The 10,664-nt window shown below is 39.1% G+C and overlaps 1 protein-coding gene across 1 annotated transcript; it reads left to right on the forward strand.

Moving 5' to 3' along the window:
- The first annotated feature begins 8,603 nt into the window (after positions 1 to 8,603).
- LOC126709984 (heavy metal-associated isoprenylated plant protein 12-like) lies at positions 8,604 to 9,535 on the forward strand. Its single transcript, XM_050410365.1, has 2 exons — positions 8,604 to 8,667; positions 9,132 to 9,535. Exons 1-2 carry the CDS (start codon positions 8,607 to 8,609, stop codon positions 9,311 to 9,313), a joined length of 243 nt encoding a protein of 80 aa, XP_050266322.1. The 5' UTR covers positions 8,604 to 8,606; the 3' UTR covers positions 9,314 to 9,535.
- The last annotated feature ends 1,129 nt before the right edge of the window (positions 9,536 to 10,664 follow it).

Raw genomic sequence — 10,664 nt, forward strand, 5'->3', positions numbered from 1 at the left:
AAAGTCTATGTGGATGGCGCGGCAAACCAAAAAGGATCTGGGGTAGGGCTAGTTCTAATATCGCCCGAAAAGATTATCATTGAAAAGTCATTAAGACTTGGGATCTCGGCTACAAATAATGAAGCCGAGTATGAGGCTTTGCTGTAAGGAATGATCATGGTGCAAAAAATGGGCGGAAAAGCAATAGAAGCATTCTCGGACTCCAGACTGGTCGTAGGCCAGGTGAGGGGCGAGTTGGAGGCTAGAAATACGAGAATGCAGGAATATCTTGATCAAGTCAAACGCCTGCAATCAGACTTTGAATTTTTTAATTTGACGCATGTCTTTAGAAACGGGAATACACATGTGGATTCGCTGGCCACTCTTGCCACATCTTCTACATAAGATTTACCATGAATGATCCTTGTTGAGGATTTGTGCAAAACAGGTACCATCAAAACGGATACAGTTCGGATTTGTCAAGTCAGAAGGAATCCGAGTTGGATGGATCCCATAGTAAACTTCCTCAAAGATGATGTATTACCCGAAGAAAAATTGGAGGCTGAGAAGATACGGAGGAATGCTCCTTGGTTTTGGTTGTCAGAGGATCACAAGCTGTACAAGCACTCCTACTCTGGGCCATACTTACTGTGCATATACCTAGAGGCATCAGAATCATTGCTTGAAGAACTGCATGAGGGAGTATGTGGGAGCCATACGGGAGGAAGGTCGCTAGCACACAGAGCACTCACCCAAGGGTACTGGTGGCCGAACATGTAGAGAGACGCCCAAGAATATTCAAAAAAGTGTGATCAATACTAGAGATTCGCCCTAAATATCCACCAGCCGGGAGGAGTCCTTAACCCCCTCTCCAGTCCTTGGCTGTTCGCTCAGTAGGGTCTGGATATTGTCGGCCCTTTCCCAAAAGTAGCGGGGAACAAGTGATACTTAATAGTCGGCACTGATTATTTCACCAAGTGGGTAGAGGCTGAGCCTTTAGCCAACATCAGGGACGTGGATGCCAAGAAGTTCATTTGGAAAACATCATTACGCGCTTCGGAACTCCTCACACCCTCATCTCGGACAACGGCCTTCAATTTGATAGTAAAACCTTCAGGAAATACTGCTACGACTTTGGAATCACAAACCGATATTCCACTCCATCCTATCCCTAGGGAAACAGGCAAGCCGAAGCTGTGAATAAGGTCATAGTGAGCGGGTTGAAAAGAAGACTAGATGATGCAAAGGGAAGATGGGTGGAAGAACTACCACACGTCTTATGGACCTACCGAACCACGCCGCGACGGTCAACAGGAGAAACTCCTTTTTCCATGACTTATGGATCCAATTGGCTTATTACCATAAAAAGTTAAAGCGAGGGTACGATGCTAATGTGAAGCTAAGGCCGCTAGGGCCAGGCGACCTCGTGATGAGAAAATTTTTTGGCAGTGCCAAGAACCCTTCTTGGGGTAAGCTGGGACCCAACTGGGAAGGACCATATCGCATCACCTCAGTGGTAGGAATAGGTGCTTATTATCTGGAAGATCTAGACAAGAAAACTATACCTTGTCCATGGAATGTAAATAATTTGAAAAGATATTATTAATAATGAAAACAACTATACCTGTATTGTATCCCGTGATCATCGCGCATTTGTCAACTCACTTCTATCTATGCAAGTTTTAAACAAAACCTAAGTCCTGAATGGCTCCTCGGATCACAGACTTAGGGGAAATTAACAACTTATGACATCTATACAAGTTTTAAACAGAACTTAAGTCCTGCATGGCTCCTCGGACCACAGACTTAGGGGAAATTAACAACTTATGACATCTATTTAAGTTTTAAACAGAACCTAAGTCCTGCATGGCTCCTCGGACCACAGACTTAGGGGAAATTAATAACTTATGGCATCTACGCAAGTTTTAAACAGAACCTAAGTCCTGCATGGCTCCTCGGACCACAGACTTAGGGGAAATTAACAACTTATGGAATCTATTTAAGTTTTAAACAGAACCTAAGTCCTGCATGGCTCCTCGGATCACAGACTTAGGGGAAATTAACAACTTATGCCATCTATGCAAGTTTTAAACAGAACCTAAGTCCTGCATGGCTCCCCGGATCACAGACTTAGGGGAAATTAACAACTTATAACATCTATGCAAGTTTTAAACAGAACCTAAGTCCTGCATGGCTCCCCGGATCACAGACTTAGGGGAAATTAACAACTTATGGCATCTATTCAAGTTTTAAACAGAACCTAAGTTCTGCATGGCTCCTCGGATCACAGACTTAGGGAAATTAACATCTTATGGCATCGACACAAGTTTTAAACAGAGCCTAAGTCCTGCATGGCTCCTCGGACCACAGACTTAGAGGAAATTAACAACTTATGGCATCTATCCAAGTTTTAAACAGAACCTATGTCCTGCATGGCTCCTCAGACCACAGACTTAGGGGAAATTAACAACTTATGACGTCTATTTAAGTTTTAAACAGAACCTAAGTCCTGTATGGCTTCTCGGACCACAGACTTAGGGGAAATTACAACTTATAGCATTTATTTAAGTTTTAAACAGAACCTAAGTCCTGTATGGCTCCTCGGACCACAGATTTAGGGGAAATTAACAACTTATTCCAACCATAGACTTGGGAGAAACTGATAACTCAGGGCTCCTACGCAGTTCTAAGGTATGTTAAGCCTGGCCTAATAACATTTATTTTTCAAAATTCATTGCACCGTTCTATTTCTTCTCATTTTTCTATATTGATATGGCTATTGCAAACATCAATTAAAGAAACAGTTACGTTAACTCGGAACAATGTAATAAAATTCCATCAGCATCAATCATAAGACAAAAAAAAAAAAAAAAAAAAAAAGAGAAAAAGAGCGTTTGTATTGATAAACCAAAATAATACAATGAGAGATCTTGGCAAAAGAACAAAATACAATATAGCTTTCGTCCCAAAGTAAATAAAAAAAAATTTTTTCCTTCTATATAGCAATAATAAAAAGAGCCCTAGGAGCTAAGCTTCAGCAGGAGGATCTTCTTTCTGCTCTGGCTGAAGAGGAGGGATGTCCTTGACTTGGGGACCTGCTCTAGGATCCTCAGCCTCATTAATTGCATCCTTAGCAAGATCCTTGGCCTTGGAGGAGGTTTTCTTTCCCTTACCCTTGCATTTACCCTTCTCTTCCTCCACATCCGCAGCCCGGGCGGTGACCTGACCAGAGCCCCCGGTAATCTCAGCAAAGGGGATGGCATCAGGAATAGCTGTGGGCTGCTCGGAAACTTCGGTGGCATTGGCAGGGATCTCCCGGATCTTGGGAGGGAAGAAAATGTTCTGAGACAGTCTCAAGGCAGAGTCTGCAGGGATCCCTGCTACATCAAGGGCCTGAGCCCATGAAGTACTGCAGTAATCCTTGCATACCTCCGATAGCTCCTCGGAGAGTCTTGCCTCAGTCTCCTCCGCCCCTAGCTGGTAGGCAGCCTTTTTCTCGGCCTCAGCTACTTCCTTGGCTAACTGAGCTGCTTCCTTAGCAAGCCGGGCCTCTTCTTGAGCTTTTTGCAACGCGGCCTTGAGATCCAATACGGCTTGCATTTCAGTAGCAAGGTTGGTCTCAGTCACGTACAGTTTTTGGCGTTGATCTTCGGCTTGCCTTTCAACATCTTCAAGCCAACCTCAGCACTCTTAAGGCTTGACTCAGCATCCTTGAGCTTCTTAGACAGCTCACAGTGCTCCTGCTTGAGGGCTCCCAGATCCTTCTCCACCTCGGCACGAGAGAAGGCTTTAGCTTCAGCTAACTTACGGTTGTCGCGACACCACTCCTCGGCCACAAATACTTGTTGAGTGATCTGCCCAAGGAGTGAAAAAATGACAAGTTAGAATAAGACATGACCCAATAATCTTACCGATGAGAGGAGGAATTGCCTTACCATCGCAAGATCTCTCTTCAAGGATAAGAAGAGTTCAGGCTGTGAAAATCGCCTGTAAGCCTCCATATCCCTCGGGAGGAGAACGGGTTGCTCCAGGGCTTCCACAATGTAGCCCGCTCGACCCCGATTATATTCTCGGATGGAGGCATTGTAAGGAATGGATGCTCCGTCCACTTCGAGTCAAGGGCTCCAAGTGCGCGGAGTCGTGCGCACCTCAGCCCGCTTAATTTCCTCTCGGCTCTCCACAGATGGAGCCCTTCTGTCCCTATGCTCCCGAGTAGTTTTTGTTGTTTGCCTCCCTGCCGAGGACCCACCTCGCCTTCCTTAAGGGACTCAACCGACCTTTTCTTCTTTAGGTCGGGATTATTTTTCAGGCTGAGGTCGGCAAGGACTTGAGGAGCAACAGGAGGGAGGGAAGAAGTCTGAGACTTGGCTGGCGCCTTCGATGATTGCCCCTTGCCTCGAGCAGCCATCAACTCTCGTAAACTTTTTCCTTTATTGGAGGCCATATTGTCCACCTCCTTGTTTGAAGAGTCGTCTGAGCAGGCGATAATAAAAGGAGCGCCAATCACGGAGTTTCTGTCCTACTCTTCCTTAATGTCCGAGAGCTCGATCAGCGAAGCTTTTGGAATATCCTCTTCGAAATAAAACTTGTCTATCTCCTCCTCAAGAGAAAGACGAGATGATTCGGTCTCTTCTTCAACAGGCACTGCAGCTTCGGGACTGTCTTGTGGAAGTGGTTGTGCAACTGGCTGAAGATTCTGAACAGCAGGCAAAACAACCGGCCTAAGATCGTTTCGAGCTAAAAACCTGGCTTTGACACGTCGATCCTAGCCAACCTTGGACTACCGGCTCTTATGGATTGGCCGATGTCTTGGAAAGTGTGGGACAAGGGTTCATAACCCAAAATCAGATGAGCCGTTCGTAATTGTCTGTCCTCGTTGACGTAGATCTCTGACCTCAAAAGGTAGTTCAGGGCCTGAACGTTTACGTGGCTGAGCCAAGGAGTGACATGTGATCTATCTGCAAAATAGCCGAGAAGGAAATTTTAGTTAAGTTACAAAAATTTTGAATCTTCGACCAAAAGAAAATAAAACTAAAGGGCTGAACCCCCCTTCCCAGAGGATTGATCCTAAAGGCACCGTACCTGAATCTCCTGCTCGAGTTGGACAATGAAGACTGTCGCTCCACTCTCCTGAAGCAATAAGGAAGTCATTTTTCATACCCTTATTGGATTTAGGAAGACAGAAGATTAGCCTAACGATCTTGGACCGAGATTTAAGATAGTATCCCGCCTTGTCAAAGTGGTGGCATTCGTACATGTGAACTGCGTCATGCCATGTAAGGCCTAGACCCATCCGCTCGTTCAGGACATCTATGCTGCCTAAGACCCTAAACATGTTGGGAGCGCACTGATGCGGTGTCAACCTATGGTTAAACAAGTAGTCCCAAGTAATCCTATGCATGGGAAGCGCCATTCCTCCTTCTATAAAAGCGATTATAGGAATGATGACTTGACCCACTTCCCTATCAGTTAGCACTCCTTCCGGAGGACAATACTCCAAAACCACCCCTTGCAGGATGCGATATTTTTCCTTAAAGGCCTCCATGGCGCCGGAGTATCTACTAGATACTTGAATCTACCCATCTAGTCAAACCGGTGGGCCGAGAAGGAAGGCCGAGGTGAAAATTAAGGGCCAAGGTGAAAATTGAGGCTACAAAGAGGAGGTAGAACTTACGAGTATCCTTACGACAATCTCTAAAACTCTTAGAGATTTCCTCAGGGAAAAGTTTCTCACTGAAGTAATCACAGAAATTTGAAAGCCTGGAACGTTAATGAAGGACTGGGCGCTGAAAGTCTCTGGCAAACTGGAGCATTAGTATAAAAGAAAAGCAAAAAGAGCTTCTTCAAGACCTTATATAGCAAGAGAGAGAAGGGAAGGCCATTCCTGCTCAAAATTCTATGAAGAATGTCAGCCGTTAGATCTGCACCTCACCATTAGATGAGGGAGACATAAAGCCGCCTGGAGTAATAAGCCGCGCCTCGTAAATTGTAACGCGTCAGAAGCAACTGCCCCCACACGTGCGAACCGGAAACTAATTGATCTTATCCCTTGAAAAGTCAAAACCCCGCTTTTCTCCTCGGAAGGAGATAAAAACTGGAGTTTTGAAGGACTATTGTGGGGACTATGGATCAAAGTAACAGGTTGGGCCTTGGACCCGTCCAAGGCCACCAGCCCATTCGAGGAGTTAACGTGGCTTAAGCAATCCATGTTAAACATATCACTGGAAACAAAGAAAACAGGTTCGAGGAGGAATTTCTCCTCGGACACTGAAAATTCGGAGCGAAAGGACATCCAAGCCACTAAAGCCCATCCCCTAAATACGTGAAAAGGAAGGAAACACAAAATATCTAATCAAAAACTGCCACCACCACATTGAATGCACTACAGCTACTTTCCTGGCCGCATTAATGTGGAGAAGACCCCTGAATAGTACTACCTTGGCTACCGCAACTCACAAAGAACTGAAAGAGGTGTTTGATGGGACAGATGCTCAAGTGAAGATTTGGATGATCGATAAGTGTAAAGCCCAGATGATAAGAAAAAGGCCTATATAATGTGTAGAAGCCCCCATAAGAGGGGGGGGGGGGGGGGGAGAAAAGGAGGAGAGAGTATTGTAGCATGCAAAGGAACCCCACTGCATTGATCCGTATACGCAAATTAAGTTTTTAGCCCTATCAGATCGTGTGATCTTTCAATATAATGGCTTTTGTTCTTGATCATGTGTTATTTTATTCCATGCAATACCCCGTTTAACTTATTAAAACCTAGTTCTTTGATCCATACTCTACAAAAAATTCATTGTGTTGGGCTCTTTGGACCAAGACTTACAAAATAGGGGTTTGGGCTCCAAATTGTGCTCCTACAATAAGTATTTTAAACTTGGTAGTTTGATAAATATTTATTTATTTATTTATTTTGAGACTGATTTGTTAATTTGATTTATTTTGGTATTTTGAGATTTATTTTTTTTATAATGATAGAATATTATGCTATGTTTTTTTTTTTTGATTGAATCTGAATAGAATATTATTCTAGTTGTGTAAAGTGCAATTATTTATTGAATAATGGATTTAATTAAAAGAATGAAAATCAGATCTTGTTTTATTAGTTTGACAAAATATCCCAAATTTGTTGGCCCAATCGAAACCAACACTGATTCAGTGATTCCTATAAGTTGGATTTGGTTACTCTTGAAAGCTATCGTGAATCGGTTCGTGGAATTTTTTATTTTTTGAGGAATTGGATCGTGGATTTCTCAAATCTCAACCCCAAGATGTCTGTTTAAAGTGGAAAATTATCCAAAATTTAATCCAGCCTTACTCACACACACCCCTTGACATATATTTCTTCATTATTTCTTCCATTTTTTTTCTTGGTCTAACATGATGCCACCAAATCAGCTTGCATTGCTGGGTCATGACTCATGACTCTACAGAGCTCCCATGAGATACCGAAACTCTAATCGGTAGTGTTGTTGCTCCTACTCCTCCTGCTAGGGGATTAAGTACCTAAGAAGGTAAATCTTCCAAGGTCTATTCTAGTCTCTAAACTGTTGCCACTTGGCGCACAGCAAATAATACAAAAATTAAGATTGTCAAAATCTTTTGGAACCGATAATTAGGGCTTCTTTCGTAAAAAATTTATGGTAACGTTGCTTAAGTGTTGTAAAAATACATGTGGGTGAAAAAATGTTGTAGAAATACGTATTTTGGTGTTTAAATAACAAAAAATTGTTGTTTATGGATTATGTTAACAGGTATTCTTAAGACAATTGTTAATAAACTATATTAGGAAAGTTTTGACACAACTTTTATTGGAAATATAAAAAACTATTAAAAAAAATTAATTATTTAATTATTTTTTTCATAAAATATTTCTAAAAATAATTTTTAAATTAATGCCTTAAAGCATCCTTTAACATTTCCTATTGTTTATAGTTGTTTAGCCATGCTTGAAGATGCATTACAGCATTAGATTAAAGAAGTATATAAAATTAGGGAAATGTTAATGAATGTTCTAAAGGTATTGGTTTATGAACTATTTTTAGAAATATTTTATGAGAAAATGACAAAGCAATTAATTTTGTTGATAGGTTTTAATATTTCTCATAAAAATAATGTTAAAACTTTTTAAATATAGGTTATTAACATTTGCTCTAAGGGCACACAATCGCATGACTTATATAAAATTATGCTTAAGAAAATGACTAGATGTGTATTATAATCAAACAATGTTTTTTGGATACAGAGGAAGAAAAGGTTATCAACTAAGTGGGATCTTTTTCCTCCATCATGAATTGAGGGCAGAATCTAATTAATGGAAACAAGAAAAAGACACCAATTTGAAGTAGTGGCCAATACAGCGTTAATTACATAAGCCACTACGACTGCTATATAAATATGGACCCTTACCACTCATCATGACCTGCAATGCAAGTGTTACAAATTAAGTCTCTTGTGTTCCTTTTTGAATTTCTTATTAACGACTTCTTCTAATGGCTCAGGCAATGTCAATCAAGTCTTTGATCTTCTTCCAAATTTTGCTGTTATGTTTTATTTGCTGTTACTGCAGTTCTGATATGTTGTTCAATTGCATTTAAATTTTGTAGAAGATAGTTTTCAAAATCATGACTATGAATGATGAGAAGACAAAGAAGAAAGCCATGCAGGCTGTAGCTGATGTTTATGGTAGTCAAAACCTCTTCTTGTAGCATTTATTTGCTTCAAGTCCCTTAATGATATTTGTAGAATATATTTACTTCAATTTATTCAATCATATGAGTGTGAGCAAATGCTAAAAACACAAATTATTTTACAAACTTTATAACGTCAAATTTTATTAGTTGAGCTAACTAAAATCCACAATCAAACAAAAACTAAATATATGAATATTGTTCAAATTTATCACGGCATCCATATTAATAATAGAAATAGCTAGTTGGGTGGAGTTCAACCTTAAGAAATGATGCTAGAGTTGAACCATTTAGAGGATAAATTGTAAAATTTAATCTAGTTCTTGGTATAGGTGATTTCTTATAGTATTTGCTTAATGAAGGTTGTATTAATGTTGATCGTTACATTGTGAAACTCTAATATCAGCATCATTGTTCTAATTTACTAACATATTTGCAACTGGGTTTCATGGTCCACAGGAGTAAATTCGATAGAAGCTAATCTAAATGAGCAGTTGCTGACCATTACAGGGGAGACGGACGCAATTGCAATAGCTAAAAAACTGAAGAAGATAGGAAAAATAGAATTAGTATCTGTTGGTCCTGATAAAGAAGAGGAGAAAGAGGAAGAGAAAGAAGAAAACAAAGATCAAAAGAAATAAAAGAGCCAATTACAGAGTTCACTTTTTTTTTAATCAGTGCAGACTACAGAGTTCACTTATTGAGTAATATTTATAATTTTTTTTTCCAGTATTTAACCTTCTTTCTTCTTCTCTCATCTAGGATGCCTAAGCACTTTATCAACACAATAACTTACTATGTCTCCAACTTAGTGACAATTTTTGATGGATGATTTTGGGATTGTTCATTTGGTTGGAAGAGATGTAGATTCTAGAACATAATGTCAATGTTACTTGGCAAGAAAATGGCCTTTCATATCCTCATCTAAAAATTAATTTGATGATTATGAAATTAATAATTAGTGTATCCCCTCCAACTTAGCCCTCATTTGGAAGGAGAGGATGGAATAGAAAAGAATAAAACGAGTAATTTTTAGAATATTCTTTTCTTCCATTATTTGGGATTTTTAATGAAGGAAATGGAAAATTAATTTAAGTAGGAAAGAACACTCATTCCTCTCTATTATCTTAAAACCTCAAATTTTCATTCTTCCAAAAATTGAGAGGAATTGGAGGAAATCGAATCATATTTATTGAATTTTTTACTAAAACCCTAAAAATTACCCCTATATATTCAAGCTTTTATTTTAAAATATTGTCATGAAATTATTCTATTCATTTCTCTCTGCGGTACTCCTAGATAAGGTTATTTATATTCTATTCATTCATTTCCCTTACGTAAATGCACTGCATTCTATTCCATTCATTTCCATTCCTTCATGATTATACCTTTCAAATTCTTTATGAACTTCCAAATGAAGCCTTAGGGCACGTTTGGTACACTGAATGAGGATTATAACAGGAATTGTAATCTTTATTACTAAGAATAAAATGTGATATAATGAAATAACTAAACTTATTCATAAGTTTGGTTATAAGTTGTAACATTAGAATAAAACTTAAAATTTATTTTAAGAAATATCTTACTCATACAATTATATTTCCTTAGAAATAATATTTCATAAATTTGAAAGAGAGATGAGTTATTTTTTATGATTTTTATTTTAATAATTGTTACATATATATGGAAAATTTGTTTATTTGGAAATACATTAATTTTAGAAATTATTGTACCTACTAATGAATAGTTATTACAACCTATTAGAGAAGAATAATTATTCCTTATTTTGAAGAATAACTATTCATAAAGAATGACTATTCTTTATAATAAAAACATTACCAAACGATTAAATTATATGAATAATTATTATATTACAAGGTTTATTACAATCTACCAAACAAGCCCTTAGAATAATAATCTTCCGGTCGTTTTTTTTTTTTTTTCCTCAATTCTTAATCCAGTTCTAGACGATTCTTTGATAGCAGCTAGGCA

Source organism: Quercus robur, chromosome 12, assembly GCF_932294415.1.
Source record: "Quercus robur chromosome 12, dhQueRobu3.1, whole genome shotgun sequence".
Lineage (NCBI taxonomy): Eukaryota > Viridiplantae > Streptophyta > Magnoliopsida > Fagales > Fagaceae > Quercus > Quercus robur.